This window comes from Amphiprion ocellaris, chromosome 9 (genome assembly GCF_022539595.1).
Source record: "Amphiprion ocellaris isolate individual 3 ecotype Okinawa chromosome 9, ASM2253959v1, whole genome shotgun sequence".
NCBI classification, from domain to species: domain Eukaryota; kingdom Metazoa; phylum Chordata; class Actinopteri; family Pomacentridae; genus Amphiprion; species Amphiprion ocellaris.
The window spans coordinates 9,900,670-9,921,645 of NC_072774.1; the positions used below are offsets into that span (position 1 = coordinate 9,900,670).

General features: G+C 44.1%; 1 protein-coding gene across 5 annotated transcripts in view; it reads left to right on the forward strand.

The window, feature by feature from the left end:
- LOC111565710 (transcription factor HIVEP3) overlaps positions 1 to 20,976 on the forward strand; it is a 50,619-nt gene that overhangs the window by 20,248 nt on the left and 9,395 nt on the right. For 2 of the 5 annotated variants that reach the window (XM_023265900.3, XM_023265899.3), the window contains 4 exons: positions 12,753 to 15,108; positions 16,349 to 16,635; positions 16,805 to 18,853; positions 20,616 to 20,761. In XM_023265900.3, the coding sequence (XP_023121668.2) occupies positions 13,104 to 15,108; positions 16,349 to 16,635; positions 16,805 to 18,853; positions 20,616 to 20,761 (4,487 nt within the window). In that variant the 5' untranslated portion in view covers positions 12,753 to 13,103. Of the gene's footprint in view, positions 1 to 622; positions 798 to 5,913; positions 5,960 to 12,752; positions 15,109 to 16,348; positions 16,636 to 16,804; positions 18,854 to 20,615; positions 20,762 to 20,976 lie in introns of all 5 variants that reach the window. The other 3 variants (XM_055013689.1, XM_055013690.1, XM_035946262.2) reach the window with 3 other exon arrangements.

The window sequence follows — 20,976 nt, forward strand, 5'->3', positions numbered from 1 at the left end:
ATTACTCGGCCCGGCTTTGGCTTTGAGTAAACTCCCTGATCAGAAGGATGCCCCCTGTGCCAAGCCGGGAGCGGAGGAAGGCAGGGACGGAGGCCGTGTTGATCCGTTCTGCGGTCATTTCCTCGTGTTTGAACACACTCAGGCTCAGAGCTTCCACCTGTTGACTCTTCCCTCGCGTCTGTGTTTGTGCAAGCGGCAGTAAAAGCGCCAGAAAGGTCCCGCCTAACAGCTCGAATTAACATAGCAACAGGTTACCGAGATGTACAGATAAGGCGTGGCACCGGTGCCGTGCCGTGCACGGAGCTTGCAGCGTACACGGCGTGCTGCAGCTTTGCACAGGATGCGGCCCAGCAGCTGCAAAAAGAGGAACTAGCATAGGCTTTCCCATCACTGGGGAGCAATCCACATGGGTGACTTCACAGAAAGATAGATAACAAAAATAACTGCGCCAAAATGATTGCTGTCCTAACTTGAAAAAAGTGACAGTGTAAATACTCACTGCTGTCTTGACCAGTATGTAGTAAGTTACAGTTGGATCACCTCAAAACTTTTTAACCTACCAGATGACCAGATTTATCAGAGTATAATGAGTATTATCTGACATTTCATCATCTCATCGCAGGTTTGCCTCGAGCCCTGTTCAGTTTGTGAGTTCGCTCCATGCCTGAGAGAGCAGATACAAGGCGGCCGACAGTGAGCGACGGCTACAGTAAGCTGCGTGGGAGAATGTGCGCTCTGATCTTGACATCCACGCATCAGTGAAACTTGTGGGCACAGGGAGGACAGCTTTTGAAAATGTCAGTTCCTCTTTCTATATTTATCCACTCCCGCCTCTCCCCCTAATGCTTTGTCACTCTTGTGTTTCATTTGCACACCACCACCCGTGCTGCGTTTTGATGTCGATCCATCCAAAGGTAGATGAAGTTTCTTTGACAGACTCTTCTGTTATCTGTTTCGCTCTTGTTACAGTAAGTCCCAGCTTCTCTGTTGATCGCTGCTGTCCCTAATGTACCAGTTTCATGTCAGAAGGACCATTTTTTTTTGCCTTTGAGGCATGAAGCAAACCTGCTTCCAAAGACTTAATACTGTATAATTAATAGCTGGGTTTACAGTAGCATCACAAATTGTTAATAATACACTACCTCTGTGTTTGGTATCACTTACCAATCAGGGACTTTACTCAGAGCCAGGCCACTTTCCATAATCACTACCCACAGCAACCCTGGAGACATGATTTCCTGGTAGCCTTCCTTGTAATATAAAGTTTACTTTGCCGCATATGTAGACAGCGGTGCTTATTAATGCTTCAGCACCATGGAAAAGGAAAAGATAATGAGTGTGTTGCATGGCTAAAAGGGAGAGCTATATGGATGGGGAGAGAGTGGCTGCGAAGAGGGATTTGTGAGGAATAGACAAAAAGAGGCAGAGAACTCCCAGATCATAAAAAAGATTGGCGTGGTAAGTGAAACAGAGAGGCCGGTCTTTCGGTGTTTTACAGGATCAGATGTCGCATCTGCTGAGGGTACATATTGATTGGTATTAACAAAAGACTAGTATGCTCAACTCCATTACTGGCCGGTTGGTTGCATACAGGGACTGTTTTCCACAAGCTCAATGGGTTGGGTTTGTGCTAAGACACTGCTAGGTCTGGTTATTGAACTCAGTGCTTTGAAAATGCTAACAAATAGGACAAAAAATCAAAATCACTTGTGCAGAAAGTTGGCACCGATTGTTTTATCTTTTTCCTGGCTTATTTTTTGAGATACAGTATTTAGTGATTTAAATCGTCATTTTGTTTAAGGCTACTTTAGCCAACACACCAAATCTCCTGCTGGACTGCTGGTGGTTGAGTTGCAATCAGGCTTTGTAAAAGAAGGAGAAGATGTCTCTGTTTCTGTTGCATCAGCTTTGATCTACTTTTTAACTTTGTGTTCACAGTGTAAGAACAATGTTATAGGAGTATTGGTGCCAGTTTACTCCAACAGAACTATTTGTTGGATGCTCTCTGCAGCCGCCCACATCGTTGCCACGTCACAATTGGGGCGCCATGTCTGACAGTTTCTCTAACTTTGAGACAGACATTCGCACAACTACGTGGCAGTGAGACCAAAGCCAAGATCAGACTTTTTGTGCCACACTTTGAATGCGCTCCAGGAGAGGCTATGTGAAAATGCAAGCTACCATTCTCATTTGTAAACAATTATAGAGTCTCTATCACGGCGGTCTTGTCACCTACTTTGAGCGCCCCCATTCTGACGTAGTTGGACAATACCTCAGTATGGTGACTTTTCTAAATAACAGTGACTTACTTTTCCAGACTTAAATACAGATGGGAGACAAATCAAAAGACCATCTGGACCCTTTCACTCTGAAAGTGAGGGAATCTGGGGGCTCTTTTATACTGTTGGGGGTATTTTTCTGGGATTGTTTGGATCCATTTGTCCCATTACAGAAAAAGGTCACTGCAGACCCCTTTCTCCTGGTGAAATATTTCTATCCTAATTGGAGTTGTATCTTCCAGGATGACAGTGTCCCCCATCGACAAGGCTAGAAGATTCACTGAATGGTTCCATGAGGATGAAAATAGTGTGAATACTATTTTATGGCCTTTTTTCATGATATTTTTAGAATGCCAGCCTTTGTGTTTTCTCTAAGCACTCAAAATGTCTTCAGTAATTTTCTAGTTTTATGTTATATTTTGTAGCTTCTCGAATGGCTGTTTGTGTTTAGAAATGGACGCTAACTGATGCTCTTGGCTGCTTTATTGAATGAAGGGTTTTTAAATTGACCCTTAGAGCTCGGCGGTTGTACTTTACATCAGAATTCACATCTCTTCTTCTTGACTGAATTGCTCTTGAAGTATTTGTTGCAGTGAGGTGCAGCACATGTCAAAGCAGAACAGACAGCTTGACTTTTGATCCACTGCTAGTTTCTTGTCTGTGTGACAAAGTGTCATTGAGGAAAAGCTGGATCTAAATTTACATCAGATTCAGCCTTCTGCAGATGTGACGTTGCCACACTCATGAAGTCATCATTGCATAGATTGTTAATCACTGCGTAGAGATCATATTGCGAGAAGAGCTTTGTAGTTATGCATGTTGGGATTTGCCTGGTTTGACTTCTCTGCACGTAGGCTACTGTATGTGAACACATCAGTGAATAATAATGTTATCTCTGCACTAAGCACATATTTATCCTAATTTATAAGTCATAGAGGATTGAACCATCATGGTTCTGATATTGCCAGATTCCAATCATTCTCCTCCTACACAATTACTAGAAGATATCTACTGTAAGCATTTTGTAGTGAGATACATGTAAAAACATAGCAGTTTGATGTAAAGGCAAATATGAAGTCTTATTAAATGATGGAGTAGTATGTAAGTGCTTATAAGTAGAGGTAGTGAAATGACTCTGAAAATAGCCAAGGGTTCATAGAGTTAAAAGGTTTCCCAGAAAAATGTGTTTACACTGAGCAAAGGAAGGTCCTGAAAAGGTTTTTGACATGTTTAACATAATTATATATGATCTCATCTGAGAAATGCTCACTGATCTGTTCATTAATGCCGATTTCAGTCCAGACCACAAACAGATGTTTCACTTCTCACGATCTGTTATCAGACAAAACAGCTGAGCTTAAACATTGTGTCATGCAAGTTGTATTCAAAATGTAGAAGTTTTTTTCTGAGGTGAATGGTGGGAATGAAGTGATGATGCTGTCGCTTGATTTAGTGGCTCAGCGCCGCCATCCAGGTGTCCTTTTTGCCCCACTGTTTTTCTCCAAATAAACACAAACAGGTGGAGCAACCCTGAGCCACAGTGGCTTTCATACACTAGGTAGGCTCCCTCTTTAAATGGATCTCATTTCTATCATAATACCACAGTCATAAGGACAGAGGGGGTCAGTTTACTGGAAGACCACATGTCTGAAATAATCTGCCCTCAGAACAGAGAGAACCCTCTCTGAATACTCCCATATTTGCCCACTTTACTGCCTGTGTCTGCAGTTTATGGGGTAAAAGTCCAAAAATATGTCATCTGTATGGTTGTCTGTAAATGCACAAACCACTCATTTGGACTAAATTATAGTCTGTGGTTGCTCCAAAACAGCATGGAGTTTCTTATAAAAGCAGGATATTTGCATTTTAGGTGTTGCTCGTCTCTGCATTATGTTATATACAGTAAGGAGGTGTGCAAACAGACCACAGGGGAACCCTTGTTTCCATTTACTGTAAATGAGAATAACTTTGCATACTGTAAGTCTGACATGCTTTGGGCCACTGGGTCGCATATGGTTTCCATTTATTAAAGCATACTGAAAGCTTACTGTCATACCTTCACAATTGTGGCACTTCCCATTTTGTTATGTCGTTCCCTGCAGGGTTTAGCGTTCCTTCTCTGTAGCTGCTAACCAGACTGCCTCCCCGGCCTTTGCTAATGCGTAGAGCGACTTTCCTGTCAGTCATCGCCACAGTGGCAGTTTTGTTCCCCAAGGCCTCTGCCCTCCGCCCCACACCTTCCCGTCAGAACCCCTCAGTCTGAGGAACAGAGGACAAAGGGATGACGGATGGGTGAAGGTCCCTCACAGGGAAGTACAGTATAGAAGGTGCGCGCTGTTAAAGGGCCACAATGAGCACATTCAGTAGGACACAATGCAGCGCCTCGGCCTGCGAAGCCAAGCAGCCTGCGAGAGGAGCCCCAGCATCAGGCCAGCGCCGTCTTACAGCCATCGGCCACACTGAGCCAGGGGTAATCACCGAGTCCTGAACAACACTGCTATTGACTGGGAGCAAATAAAACAAGAGAGGAAAAGAATGGTGTGGACGATCCAGGAAGAAGAGCACGTGGGGAGGGAAGCAAAAATGTCACAATAGGTGTGTGGAAAGACAAAAATAGAAATATAGGGAGCAAATAGAGGTGGAGAGAGTCGTGCTCTCCTGTTTTGACTCATCCCGTCATCTGGCTGTGAGTCCCACCAGGCCTCCACATGTTGCCAGCCTGTATGGATCCATGCTCCCTCCGCCTGCCTTCTGATCAGCAGCCCAGCCATCCACTCATTCTGTGTGCCGGCTCGTCGCTGTGCGAGTGTGTTTATTTTAGAGTGTGTGACTCACGCTTCCTGTGCTCTGCCAGTGAGGCAAAGCTCTATGGAACAGCAGGACCTCCGTTCATTCTCAATTCTCTCTTTCTCTTTCTGTTTCTCTCTCCCTCTCTCGTGTTGCACCGCTGATAGGCCTAGCCTGAGCTCTGCGTAATGCGGGGGCTTGCTTGAATGGATGCCACTCTGGAATTCATTTACAGATGCAGCACAGTGGCGTTCAGGAGCCGGAGCCGGAAGATTTTGACATGAAGGCGAAGAGGGGGTTTGTCACTCAGGTGCCTTTCCACTTCACCTCCCGCTACAATGCGACCACTTTGCCTGATAAGGAGGCGACAATTGCGAGGAATCGCCTCCAGGGTTCTGTGTTGCAGAGGGGAAAACCCCATGTAAGACCTGTTTGTAATCCTGTCTGTCGGCAGTGTGCCACAGAGGCTGAATGTGTTTAAAGAAACAGCAGATCCTGTCCTGGATGTTTTGGTTTCGCCGTCCTGGTTTTTGCACTTTGGCTGCATGGCACTAAACTGACAGTATCACTGCGGTTTTAGAGATTTTTTAGCGATGCCATATGAGTGGATTTTGCTCTTCCTCCTCCTCCCTTTACAGTGGAAACATTCATTTAGTGTCTTCCTCTCTGTGTCTCTCTCCATCACTCCTCTTTTTTTTACCTCACCCCCTGCCTCCCTTTAGTTTTCTCCCTCCCTCCCTCTCTCTCTCTCTCTCTCTCTCTCCCTCTCCCTCTCTTTCTCGGTAACACACCCACTCAAACAGTCATATCCGCTCTCACTCTCTGGCTCTCCCTGCTTGTCTCACAGTGCCTGTGAAGCGTCTCTGAGGGGGAAGACCAGACTGCTCTGTCAGGTAATCTAAACTCTCTCTCTCTCTCTCTCTCTTTCTCTCTCTGTCTCTCTCTCTCTGCACCCCACTCTTTCTCTCTCTCTATGTCTTATTTCAATCCATCCATCTTCCTCACTCACCTCAATCCTCTCCCACCTTCTCATTCCTTTCTTATTGTCACTTTTCCAGTCAGCTACAGCGAATGAGTTGTTTAGTTATTGTTCCATCTGCCGGGAAAGTGTGTGTATACATGGGAAAGTTTGATTCATGGAGTTAAAGGATTTATGTGAATGTCAAAGACTCTCTGTCACGTACCTGAGATGCTGAGTGTGTCAAAGGCTGTCACTGAGCTATTCAGACATATACAAGAATCTAATTGAGAGAGTTTCCTTTTTGGCGCAAGACTCTGTGTATGCTACATGACACCTCAAGCATATGTATTTTTGTCAAAAGTTTAAGGAAAAAGTGTGGATTTTGTTCTTTTTCAGGCTAGAGGGTGTAAAGTTGAAGCACCTCTCCAATCAGAGGCAAATTCTGTTCTTTAATTAAAGCTGACAAACGCCGAAAAAGGATGATTTCCAAGTAAACCGACGCAAAACCTGTCAATTTAGTCCAAGTTGTGGTCAGCTTTTTTCCACGCTTGATTATGTTACTCCAAAGAGGAGCAGGGATGTCATTAAAACTCCGATCCGTCGAGGTGTGCATTACCGGCTCGGCTCCCTCGTGTTTGATTTAAAGACCGATATTGACCTGCAGTTCACCGGCTCGTGTTTAATCAAAATGAACACTGCGACGGTTGCGAGCTGCCAGTCTTATCAAAGCCCTGTGAAATCCCTCTCTACACCGTCCTCCTGCCTCGGAGGTGCAGCGATCCTGATGCATCCCGCACAGAGAGCGAGTGAGCGAGGAACTCTGGTATGTGGTGTTTTCATCAGGCGGCGTCCTCCTCAGACTGACAGCAGTGATATCCCTGCATGAGTTTCACCCTCTGAGGTTTTTGGCTCAGTCCGACATCTGTTTTTTTTTTTTTTTCTTTTTCCAGTAATTTCCATCAAGCAATCTTCCCGCGGGTCTGTGATTGGTTTGTCTAGGATTTGGGGCCTGGGGTTGATTGACAGCTCAGTTTTTTGGGTGATTCAACTTTCCGTTTACATTACACTTTGGGAACGCTGCAGAGCCTTCCCGCACTGTACCAAACGCAGAGTTGCTTCATTGACATTTTGCCGTGATATCGGCCCTTCAAAGCGGCTTATATGTCAAGGGTCACGCCAGCTTGTCAATGCATGCAGAGGCCAAGCAGTTACCCTCTTCACTTCCTGCTGCCAGGGTGCGTCTGTAGTCAGAGAGGATGCTGGGAGATAAATTTAGACCTCCAGCTCCCTCTCCATCTGCCGTTGCTCAGAGTAGGCTGGTTTCCATGGGAACCTACACCAGGCTGCCGCCAGTAAGGGAGAGAATGGGGAGAGAGATGTGTTTGGAGAGAGGGAGGGGGAATGACAGCAGATTTTTTAAAAAGCACTTAAGATGCTTTATCTGTTCTCAGGGCACGAGGTAATTTAATGTTTAGCCCATATTTTTATCCGTCATTACCAGCCGCACGTCGGAGTATTGATGAGGAAATCACGCTGCCAGCGGTGCTCTCCTGTGGGAATGATAATGAAGTTTAGACTGCAAAAAAAAAAAAAAAAAGAAACTGCTGCAAAAGCTCTCGCAGCCGCTTACATGTTTGTTTTATAGGGTTTAGAAGCACAAGTGCTAGTAGACACTGCAGAGATGATGGGAGGGAGGCAGTGTGTGATGGTGTGTGACAGCACGTGGGTGTGGGTGTGTGTGTGTGTGTTTGCTCTTCCGTGTGTCAGGACTCCCTCGGGTACCTGCATCAGTGCCTGTTTCTGCTGACAAAGCCCCGCTGCATGTGAACACACACTCGTTCCACACACATTCCTCACTCGCTCCGCCTGCTCGTCTCTGCAGACCAGTCGTTAATCACATTTGAGGCGCAGTTTGCACAACAAATCGCTGAATACGCCATGAGACTCTTCTGTGAATTATCATACAGTGATTCAGAACAGGATAAAGATGGTGGAGGATTGGCAGTTTGTTGTGTTGCGGATAGATATTAGTCTATTGGGTAGACTGTTCAAAAATATTTTGTAAAAATAAAAAAATTTTAAAAAATCTGGCAGCAAGGTGCCAGAAAAAAATATTATAACAAATGCTGGAATATGGCTATGTTTAAAAATTGTTTATAAAAAAAAAAAACCTGCAAAAATATCTGTAATTAAATTTGTTGATGATTTAAACACAGTCCAAGAGTGCAATTTAATGCACATACATTTCAAAATAACAAATAAATAAAACAAATCCATTTTGGTGTGAATGTTATTTGCATTTTAATTTTATTTATTGGAGCACAGGCAGATTTTTAGTACACTGTTTCTTTCTTTTTTCTGTGAATTAACAATATAATATACATTATTTATTTATTATATGTAATTTAACAAAATGACAAAAAAGTCTGTAAAACAACAGTTTAAATAGTTATGTAACATTTGTAAACATCTTTTATATATGTAGTTTTGTTCAAAAAACAAGAAAAATCTTTAAAATCAATACTTGGATACTATATAATAATACAAATAGCGTCATTTTAGAGTCGGACATTGCAACAGAGCAACCTATGATTTGTAAAAAAACACAGTTTTGGCCTGTTTTTTGTTTGTTTGGTTTTTAGTCAACATGTAAATTACTACTTTCTCTGGTGATTTTACTAGATATCTGTATATAATCGTAAGATAGCATTTTTTTCTACTGATTTAAATACAGTGAACCCAGTATTATATTGCAGCCAAACATTGTAAAAGAAAACAAATATCATTCGTAACAATACAGATTTTTGATGTGGACATTATTCACAATTTTGATCTGTTTTCTTTCACAACACATCAACATGTAAATTACGTTTTTTTCTATGATTTTACTCTTATGATATATCATTTATTTACTAGTTATTATCTTAACAGTAAATTGTAAAAAAAAAAAACAATAAAAGATCAATGTTTTGCAGGTGACATCACCAATCAGAAAAATATAACCCTGTGTAACCTCAGCCTAAAAATAGTTGCCCCACCCTCTTGAGTAAAATTAGACATACATGCATAGCATCTGTGTGCTTTACTGCAGGCTCTACTTTAATAATCACCTCTAAGTAACTAGTTTGAGACATTAAAGTGCTGTAAACAGCTCCATTGATAATAAATCAGCTTTGAGGATGATGAGAGAAGAAAACCCCTCATCAAAGCGCTGCAGGGTCACCTCACGACCTGCAGCTGATTGGTCGGACAGATCTGTCAGAGCAGATCTGAAGCTGCTGTGTGTTGGTAGGTTTTGGCCTGGAGGGAGTCGTACTGTACGTGTGCTGTAGGCTGTGTGTGTGTGTGTGTGTGTGTGTGTGTGTGTGTGTGTGTGTGTGTGTGAGACAGAGAGAGAGAGTGTGTTTTGGCTTAATGTAGGCTCTACTCTGGCATTCCTTTCCCTCATCTTCCTGGCAGTGCTCTGACTGTGTGTTTCCCCACTCAGAACTGGCGGTCTAGACTGCCATGAATAATGTAAGCAGTGCTGTTCCCAACCTTAAAACCTTCTAATTGCCCTGTTTAAGGGCTGCATCAACAGCTATACTTGAGATCATTAAACTTACACTCTGATAACCAACTGCATGAACAAAGACATTTATTACAGGGGAGGCTGAGGGAGACAAATCATCTTGCTATTTGTGCTTTCCCTCCTGCTCAGCGCATCTATTTTCTATGCACAGCATCATCCTTCAACAGATCCAGACTTAGTTATATTATCCTTTTCTCTTGCTCCTTTTGTTCCGCCTCTTATTTTTTATGTACTGTTTTTGTTGTCATTTCCACTTTGCCAGTAACTAGGCCTGCACAGTATTCAACAAAACTGACTTTGCTGTATTCAATTTTTCTGCGATAGATAATGCAGTATAAAAAATACAGGACTTCTCGCCAGATTCCTTAAATTTTGAAAAACTTACTCCTTCCAGAATGATTGAGGTGTTTTGTTAGGGAGTGCATCTGCATCAAAAGTAAAGGATTATTTTTTAAAAACCTAAAAGTGCCATCTGGAACTTCTTTCATATGGTGTAACTCTGGCAGTGGTATCCAGAATACTTTTTTTGTCTTTGGATGGCATTCAGATCTGGCTTTGGACTCATCATACGGAGCTTTGAAGTCCTGATTCAAATGGTCAAACAAATTAGTAGCCTTGTTTAGTGGCAGCAACTGCTAGAACATGTTTTTTGTCAACATCATCCATTTTTATAGCTGAAATGTCACCATAGAACTGATGTGCTTCTTTTTGTTGCCAAATCTTCCTTTTCTGTGTTTCTCTCCTGTTCCTTGCTCATGTCAACAAACTATGTCTTGTGAATTAAGTTTTTTTTTTTTTTTTAAATATCCAAGAACTCTTAAATTGGAGCAAACTATGTTCTAGTAGACAGACTGGTCATGGAAAAGGAGAACCATGTGAGCTTTCTTTTGAATCAAGTTGTGAAAAAAAAATCTGTAGCATGTTGTGTTTAAGTTAATTTCACTTCCCTCACATTGCATTTTGCACACTGCATGCAACACTGATCCTTAAACAATATATTGCACAGCCCTGCTAACAGCACCCTTCAGTCAGGATCGGATGCATAACTATTTTTAAGCTGCATTTAAGTATGTAATGGGTCTCCCTGGCTCGATGTCTCAAGACAGAAACAGCTAAATCTGCCACCATGTGCAAAAGTCAGTGTACCGTTGGGGAGGTGGAAGACAGGGAAATGAAGATAGAAAAGTGAATTTTAATGGTGTTGTTTGGGTTTGTTTTTGCTGCATAATTGCTGAGTGTTGATGCTGAAAGTCGGCTGTAATCAAAGCGCCGGCCTGCTCACGGAAACACACGCTGGACAGATAATCGGCCCTTAGCAGATGTGGGGAAACCTGGAGATGGAGCCGAGAATCTGTCAAGTTGTTTCCAAGAGGAAGAGTGTTCCTCTTTCTCTTTTATTCTACTGTAAACCGGCTCTAATGAAGGCTGAATGCACTGTGTGTATATATATATATATATATATATATATATATATAAAAATAAAAAAAACTGTCATTACTGCATTGCCACTGCTGCACCTTAAGCTGCAGTCTTCTGCTGGGTCTGTTTATTCAGCCACTGATTCAGTGTTTTCCTACGTTACACACTTATCTATAATATTATAGAAAACCTGCACACTTTAACCTCCTTCCAGTCAGTTTCTGCATTTGCTGTGTATCAGTGTGAAGCATTAGAGCGGACGTGTGCCGTCTACAGCTGTGAAGTGAAGACACATAACGTCCTCCTTCAGCTGATCTCCAGAGTCTGACAGAGTTGGGGAGTATCAATGTCTTAAACAGTGAATGACTCTCTGGATGAGTCTGTGCTGGGACTGTCAGCGGTTGGGCATGGCTGCTCAGCGAAAATGTTATGATTGGCCCCATCCATCCCGAGAATGTGTTGTGATTGGCCGCGGTACAAGAATCCCATGCCTCGAGTTGAGACGGAGTGCTGGATTTGTAGTGAGTGGGGAATATTAGAGAACATACATCTTGATAAAAGATGCGATTTCATCATAGCCTCATCTCTCTGCGATCAGCTGCTCCCCATAAACATGGCTTTCTAGGAGTGCCTAAGTGGGAAATATTACAATAGATCCATCTTGATAAATGGGTATACGGGACCCTGCCACAGCAGCCCCGTCATAAACACTGCACCCTGGTGGAAGTACAGTGTGAAGGACTGAACCCCAGCTGCTCTCAAATCCTCCTACCCACTAGAAAACAGCCCCTTCCATTTACCCCCTTCAGCTTTAGTGCCAAGCCCGATAAGCACAGGGTGTATTTCCAGCATTTGTTTTGACTCCTTGCCCTGACACTGCGGTCTCCTCTGTTGGTGCCTCTGCTGTGGATGCTGCCTGTCTGGCCCTGAGCTGCTCCCACTCCTGCAGAGCGGGTCAGATATGATACCGATATGTCTGTTTTGAGCCTCGATTTAAAAGGAATTTAAAATTTAGTGTAAGTCTTGATTAGATTCACAGTGTACGGTTTACCAGATGAACATGTCCTCAGATTGCTGTGCCTTTTGAAAATCTCACAATAGTAGAACATCTTGACCGAACATTTTGAAACAGATTTGCAGTTGGTGTGCCTCCGTCTTCTGAAGCGCTGCCCGCTATCTTAATAAAAGTTGAGGCGAGGACGGATGAGAGCAATAACTTGGCGCTGATGCAATTACCTTGCAAATGGTCTCATTACAACACTGACCTCAGTCAATACTACAAGAAGAAATGTAGCCCTATTTGTCATATTATGATTTGTGGAGGCAATTTTTAATATGGAGTTTTGTAATAAGACACGAATGGTTTTGGCCTTCCGCTCTGCCAGTATAACTCTTTTGGCTTTTTGCAAACCCTTAGTCTGTCAAGAAGTCGTCTTCATGGGCTTCACTGTGTTTTCTCTTTCGATGTACACTCTAATGAGCTCTGGCTCTGACTGAAGGCAGCAGAGCAGGACCTTTCTTTATTACCACTCTTTGTTTTGCTGCTTTTGTTTAGAAAGCCTTCCTATTTCTGATTTTATTGCAAAGTGAAGAAGAAAAAGCTAGATCTAGAGGATATTTGTAAAGCATTACAGAGATAACTCTTTGTGATTAAACCTTTTTAGAGTATATAATAACTGTATTGATATGTTTCCACTTTTTTGACTCTTTGTTGTCCTTCTCTGTGTTTTTTTAGACCCATTCAGAAGCTGAACAGCGAACATTCTTGACAACCAACAAAGGAGACGCAGAGAAGACCTTGGGAGAGCTGTTAGGATGGCTGAGGCTAGACAGAAGCAGAGCTGCTTTGCACAGAGAGATGATCCATGTTTACCTGCATCCATACAGCTCCAGGGCACCTTTTAATGATGCCTCATTTGGTCTTCTTGAATAACTTTTGGCCCACACTGAAAAAGGTCCTCCATTTTGATTTACAACTCAGTCTGTCGATGTTCCCCTGCCTCTGACCTCTCAGCTGCCATGCGGTTAGACCAATGAGGCTCAGGGAGCCTTTCGTTACGTGTGTGTGAGGCCTCCTCCCCACTCTATGGAGGCTGAGCCCACCCGTCCGGCTGATGGGGAGCGCTCTGGAAGGCAAGAGCAGCAGCATGTGACGGCTGAAACTTCACCTGGGCCTTGTCCACCTCAGCAGCCCCAGCAGCCTCCCAATCCTCGTCCTGTGCACAGAGCCTTGGGGCGCTTGCAAAACCGCCAGCCCAGACGCACTGACCTTCTGCTTCGGCTACAGCAGCAGCAAGCAGTAGCATGGCAGCATTCAGACACCACAGGTCCCTCAGGAGGCAGCTTCCTCTCTACAGCTTCATCATCAACCTCATCGCTCCCTTCAACGTCCTCCACCCGGGGTGACCATGGTCAGGGGGTCCCATCTCACGCCAGCCAAGAGGGCTTAGAAGGGGTCGGTTCACCCAAAAAAGGGGAGAAGAAACCACAAAAACCAGGGAAATATGTGTGCACTTTCTGCGGCCGTCCATGTGCCAAGCCAAGCGTTCTTCAGAAACACATACGCTCCCATACAGGAGAAAGACCCTACCCTTGTGCCCCCTGTGGTTTTTCTTTTAAGACCAAGAGCAACCTGTACAAGCACCGGAAGTCTCATGCCCATCGCATTAAAGCAGGTCTGGCGTCCAGTCGTGATGAGCCCAGTTTTAGTGGTCCAGAGGGCAGTGGTGTTGGAGAAGACCCCGAGGAACACACAGAAGGAGAAAGCACTGAGTCTGAGGAGGAGACGGGCCAGCATAGAAAATCCTCCTCTAAGGAGATGCTCGGACAGCAGAGGAGAGGCGGGAAGGAGCGTCTGGGAGGCTCCGAGGAGACCCAGAGGCCTGAAGACTCCCAGGCTGTCAAGCAAAGACTGGCGCTGAGACTTAGTGAAAGAAAGCGTGGCCCCATGGCTTCTCCAGACGACCCTCCATCCTCCCTCTCCACCTCATCTTCCTCTCTAGGCCCTGGCAGTAAGGGCAGCACAGAGTCTGGCTACTTCTCTGGGTCAGGCAGTACTGAGTTGTCTCAAGTTAGCCCCCCAAGTTCCAGTGCCAAAACCTACGCAGAAATTATTCTCGGGAAATATGGACGACTGGGAGGGCAGCAGCGCAGTCCCCACCAGCAGCAGCCTCATTCTTCACATTCCCCATCTTCAGGAACCGAGGAGAAGAGCATTCCTTTCGCTGTACCCAAAACCCAAGTCATCGAACACATCACCAAGCTCATCACGATCAATGAAGCAGTAGTAGACACGAGTGAGATTGACAGCGTGAAACCGCGACGCTCTTCCCTGTCCAGGAAGAGCAGCATGGAATCGCCCAAATTTACTGCCCCTAAAGATCCATACACGTTCGATCCCAAAGGAGAAGTCGCAGGCCCCAGCGGTTTGAGGCAACCCCAGAATCCCGAAGCAGATCCTTCAGGTACACAGGAGCTGTCAGCAGTGCCTCTGCTTAGAAGCCACTCAATGCCATCGTCCACCAGCCAAGGAGAGCCCATCACCTCTGGCACCATGTCCCCTAGAGGTTACCGCCTCTGCCAGTCGTTTGATGAACAGCAAGCAGTGGTAGCAGAGATGAGGGTTGGCCATGCCCAGCGTATGCTCAGGCGCCAGCCTGCCATAGAAGTTCCCCTGGGAGCTGAGCTCATGCTGGAAGAGGCCAGTCCTACCTCCTCCTCCCCCTCCTCCTCAGCCAGAGGCACTGAACCAGCCAGACAGCCACAGCAACAACAACAGCAGAAGAGTCTCAGCCTGTTTGAATGTGCAGCATGTGGAGCCCGTTTCCAATACAGTGAAGGCTATGAGGCCCACAGGGGCGTCTGTCAGGGACATGAACAAGAGAGTGGGGATGCAAGTAAAACATGCAGGGAGGATCGCCCCCTGATGATGCACTATAAGTTCAGAGCGCTGGCCATGGCTGTGAGGAAGAGGAGGAAAGCGGAGAGTCTGGAGGAGGATCCTCCCAGCCCAGGACCTGTAGCCATGTCAGGCAGCTCTGCAGGCCTCATTCCAGTGCTAAGCAGACCAGAGCACAACCAGGCCCTCTCAGGTTTGTTTGTATATCCCTGCAGTAGTAGATAAAATCTGACTATTATCCTGTGTAAGCAATATTGTCTCTTTTCTTTAAGACTGCTTGATCTTCTTTTAACATCTAAGTTACCTGAATAGCAATAAAAAAGAAAAAACACACATAACAAGCCCCTTTAACCCACTGAACTCCAAGTAGTTTGTGGGTCCTGTACCTCTACAGAAACAGCACAACCACTGGTAATTGATCTTTTCTGCAGTATGACACAGTTAGAATACAATACATTATAACAGAAGAAAAAGCAAAAATTAGAATTTCTTGATTACTTATTTTATTACAAAAATTGAAAAGTCAACATGAACAACATTTTTACAAATGCCCATAAATATTCCAAATACTGTAAAAAAGAGGACTCTAGAAACTTTTTTTCCATGCTTATATCCTGTCTGCATTGTGTAAGCACAGCCTGCAATTCAGCTGAAAAATCTCCAAGTCTTTGTCATGTGGCTGTTGGTCAGTAGGTAATGGCTTCACAATTGCTCTGGGAAGAGCAGACTTTTCGCTTTTTTACAGAACCTAGTTTGAGTACAGTATATTTTTTGTCTGATTTATAAAGAAGAGATGTAGAATAAAGTGAATTTAAAGTTAAAGTTAGTTTATTTATATAGCATATTTCAACAACAAGGCGATTCAAAGTGCTTCACAAGGACATTAAAACAGCAGATGAAAACACAATTATGAAAGGAAAGAAAACACATTTATAAAATCATTAAAAAGGTCATTAAAATTTAAGGATGCAGAAGAGAAAAAGAATTAAAAACAGAAGTTGGGAAGCAAGGACATTTTAAAAGTTACACTGCAGAGTTTGTCATAAAATAAGATTTAAAATATATATAAAATAAGATTTAAAATAACTGTTAACTGTGAATTTAATAAACTATTTATTTTCTTGACAGAATACCATGTCACAGATGATTCAGAACATTGAAATATTGACAAATTTTTCAGTTTTTACTATTGCTGTCTCTGATAAATGAGATAACTTCAGTTATTTTATTAGCTCACATCCCTGTAACCTGCTGGCAGGTTTTGGAATTCAAAAGGTGAAAGCACCAGGAAAAAAGGGGAAACCCTACTGTGTGAAATCACATTGCACTATAGATAAGGAAATGAAATCCATAAACAGCTAAATGTTGTTGTTCAAAAGTGCTAAACCAATAGAATAAAATGAGAGCTATTTTTTTCTGCTGTTTGTCTCTAGGTGTTTCTTTACAGACTGAGCCAAACCAACAGCAGCAGGACAGGAAGGGTGTGTCTGTCATCCAACACACTAGCTCTTTTGAGAAGCAGGAGAGCATATCAATGGAAAGTCAGGGACCAGACCTCAGAGAGAGTCAGCAAACACAACAACCCGAGCCAAAACCATCACCCTCTACATCTCGCCTCATCCGCCAGCCAAACATCCAAGTGCCAGAGATCCTTGTTACTGTGGAGCCTGATGCTGATATGCCATCTGTGTCACCCCCAGTGACAGCATCCTCATCCAAGGTACATGAGTATTTAAAGGACCATTCGGCTATATGTTTTCTAATCTTTTTTTTTTTTTTAGTTCTTTTATTTGAACTTCTTTAATGCTGCAATTTTTGAGCAAATGTGTATTCAGTGTCTCTTTATCTTATGCTCAATCTTTAATTAATCAAAAATGTGTCTGTCCTAGGAGGCAGAGAAAGCAGAGGAGTTCCACTGGCCTCAGCGAAGCCAGACGTTGGCCCAGCTCCCTGCAGAGAAGCTGCCACCAAAGAAGAAAAGACTCCGCCTTGCAGAAGCAGCGCAGTCCTCTGGGGAGTCTAGCTTTGAATCTCTGTCTCTGCCTCGCAGCCCAAGTCAAGAAAGCAACATCTCAAGTGTTTCTGTTTCTTTTGAGGACACTGCAAGATCCGAGCCAGTCGTCTGGGCTTCCGGTAGCCAAAGCTCCCAGATGCTGATGGTGCCATCTGCTTCTCACCAACACCACCAAAGCCACAAGGAGATGAGGCGTTCAGCCTCAGAGCAGGCCCCAGCAAGCCCACAGCAATCAGAGCAGATCTCAGAGAACAGAAGTAAATCTTTTGACTATGGATCCCTGTCGCCCCAGCAGTCTGCATCGTCCTGGAAAGAAAGGAGAAAGTGTCTCCTCGTGAAGCATGCCACCTTAGGTGAACCTGAGCAGGAGGTGGGGGTCAGAGAGTCCAGAGCAGAGAGCCCAAAGCCTGGTCCTTCCCACTCTACCTATCCTCCACTGTACCCCTCTGAGGGAAGCACCCAGTTCATCCCGGAAGCCACAGGAAAAGCCTTGCAGCTGTTGCAGCCACAAATCTTCCCTTCCTCTCAGGATGTGCTCCCGCTGCAGCCCAGAAGCCAGCAAGTGTTCCCCCTTGCACCACTGTCTCAGCTATTCCCCGCCACCACGGCCATATCTGAAGTACTGTCCTCCCATGTCATCCATAGAGCCTTCTTACATTCACACACAGGATCTCCACCAATACAGATACACCCGACACAGATCCACGTGACAGAACGGTTGGGAATACCGCTCCATCAGCTTCCTCCTCTTGTTCCTCTGCAGTTCTCTTCCAGGACTCGAGGTAGTCAGACTTTGTATTTACCTGGTCCTCCGAGACTTACCACACATATTCCTGCCCTTCACACTACAGAGAGCAGACCGTCCCTCTCTTCCATGTCCTCTACCCATCAGTCCCTTGTAACGATCTCCTACCACCACCCACGTCCGGTCATCGCCACATGCCTGGCTCAGCTTACACCAGTAGTGTCCCTTGTAGTGCCGGTGCGTCTCCAGACACATATACCTACCTATGCCAGTGCCATGTATACCACTCTGTCGCAGATTCTGGCTTCCACCCGCTCACAGGAACCAACATCTTGCACAGCTATGGTCATCATGGGCCAGGTGGAGCGGGACAAGCTGCAAAGGACATACTTGAAGGTCCCCTCCCCAGACATCAAAAGCCTTCTTCCCCTGAGCCTGCCAGCAGAGCTGGCCTCAGGCTCTGGGGAAGGATATGGTCCACTGGGGGCTGGAGGAAGCAAACGCATGCTTTCTCCTGCAGCCAGTCTGGAGCTTAGCACAGAGGCCCAGCGTCACCAGAAAAGGGTGAAAGAGGAAGAGGAGGGGGAGCGACACAAGGCAGGAGAGGAGGAAGAGGAGGAGGTGGAGGAGGAGGAGGAGGAGGAGGAATCAGAATCGAAGGTAGGACAGGAAGAAGAAGGCAAAACCGCTGGGAAAAAACTGGAAGAAGGAGACAAGAAACAACCAGATAGAGTAGAAGTGACAACTGTGAAAGTGGAAGAGGAGCAGGACCAAGTACCAAGGAAAACTAACAGGGACGCAAAGGAGGAGGAGGAGAAGGAATCAACTGAGAAGACAAGTCAAAAAAAGGAAGAAGTGCCTGCTGTGGCAGAACGAATTGAGAGACCAAGCACACCTTCGTACCCCAGCCTCCACACCTCCACCACAGTCAACTGGTGCTACCGGCAGTACGTAAAACCCAATCCGTCTGCCCAGAGAGACCCCCGAGCCTCGGTTTATTCTACCTGGAGCGTCAGTGCTCACAACCCCAACTTGCCAGGCGTCAGCACTAAGGTGGCCTTGTCTCTGCTGTGCTCCAAACAGAAGCACAGCGCTGAGACATACACCATGGCGATGGCCCCTTCGCCAGCAAAGGGAAAACTGGCCCCTGCGACTAGCAGGACCCCACGTGTGTCAGAGGTAAACATAAACACAATATACATATAATCCTCTAAACTCCTGTCACATTTTTGTCACTGGGCACATTTTTCACTGCAATATGAAGTCCTGCACCTTTACGGAAGCAGCTCAACCATGAACAGAAATAGGGAGAACTCAGAAATGTCTTTTGTGCAATATAGCAAAGTTATAATATTGTAAATCTTAAGAAAAGAAAGAGCAAAAGTCAAATATCTTTTTTATTTTTTCAAAAATTGAAAAAAACCTGAACTCCATATCTACAACATTTTTTCCAAGTGTCTACCAGGTCTTGTCAGTACTGAAAAAACAGTCTATGTACTATAGATATTTTAGTATTTACATTTTTGCAACCTCTACCAACTCTGCATTTTTCTCACTACTCGACACACGGGATATTTCACCATGCTGAATGTATCCTCTATCAACTTGGCCCTCTGTTTACTGTTTTTTAATCATGTTGTATTGATTTTATGTTTTTATTTTGTTCCCAATCCCTTATTTACAAACTTGTTTCCTCTCTGCTCTGTGTAAGCACAACCTGAAGTTCAGGCTAATTTTATACTTAAACTTAATTGAATTTTCCCATATTCACTTAATTTTCCATGAAAATGCACACTTTTATTCATATGCTAACATAATTGCACAAGGGTTTTCTTATCAATTAGCCTTTCAACACCATTAGCTAACACAATGTAGCATTAGAACACAGGAGTGATGGTTGCTGGAAATGTTCCTCTGTACCCCTATGTAGATGTTCCATTAAAAATCAGCCATTTCCAGCTAGAATAATCATTTACCACATTAACAATGTCTAGACTGGATTTCTAATTGATTTAAGTGACCCCAAACTTTTGAATGGTAGTGTATATTCCTGTTAAATTGGACAACAACAACAACAGAAAAGCGAGAGATTTATACACATTTACACACGTGGAACAACAATGTTAACCTAAATAAATACTTACAACTCTAAATAATCCCCAAAAATGAGACAGGGTGGCTCAGGACACCGTGTTCTTTACTTTACCTCAGACAAGTGAGCTGTCACACAGAGTCACGGTTTATAAGCTGCAGGTGTCGTCCTCAGGCTGAGTCCTGAGCTTCATCACAACTGTCTGGATATTATTGTTGTACCGTTAAGTGAAAGTCAGAATGTTGTCATGTAAAATGTTTTATTACAGAGATGTTTCCGTGCCACAGTCACACAACAGAGAATTCACAGTAATGACATTATTGTGCGTACGGGTGTTTGCTTTTACAGAAGTTGACTGCTCTAGTCATTGAATAAACCAGGAAAACACTGCAACAGGTAGTCTTGTAACAATAAAAACACATTATAAGGTGCTGTGAATGCCTGTAGTTAAATAAATAATTATTTTTACATGTATTTTTTTTAAATTGTAAATAATAAATACATTTAAAAAGTGTTGTCAGCTACGAGCCACAATTGCATCCCACCATCCTACAATTTCACATTACAGAATACACCTAAGTAAAAATCAGAAGATTTATTTTCTCTCATCTACAGCTATTTGAATTTTTGGTATTGAGGTAAACCAAAAGTAATGGAAAGTAATCAAAGTTACATTACTTTAATATTGTGATGCTTGGATTAGGTTCCTATTTTCCAGCAGGTAATTTGTAATTTTGCTGCAATACATTTTTAAAGCAATCTTCCCAACCTGAACGCAACACCAATAGAGTTTAACAGCAAAACGCTTCATTTTAAGTTGTTTTGAATTTTTCTCTGTCTTGAGTGTAGGTACATGCCACCCCACCCAGCACCCTCACTGAAGTAACGGATCAGCCGCAGCATGAAAAGGAGGAAACTAAAGAGACGAGAGAAGAGGAAGGACCGTCCACCTCCAAGCAGGCCGAGCCTTCTCGCGTTCGCATCTTTGAAGGAGGGTAAGAGCTGCAAGTGTTAAAACGGGCATCTTTTAAGTCAGTATTTTTGCGAATGCTGGCCTCGTCGCACAAGTTCTCCTGTCATGAAACCAACGCCTGATGAGAGCAAAACAGCGACGATGGAGAGCTGACAAAAGCATGCAGAGAATTACAGTAACAGATGGGAGGCCGTGGGGCCTGCAGGGACTTCATTTGTACCTGTAGCCAAGCTTTTT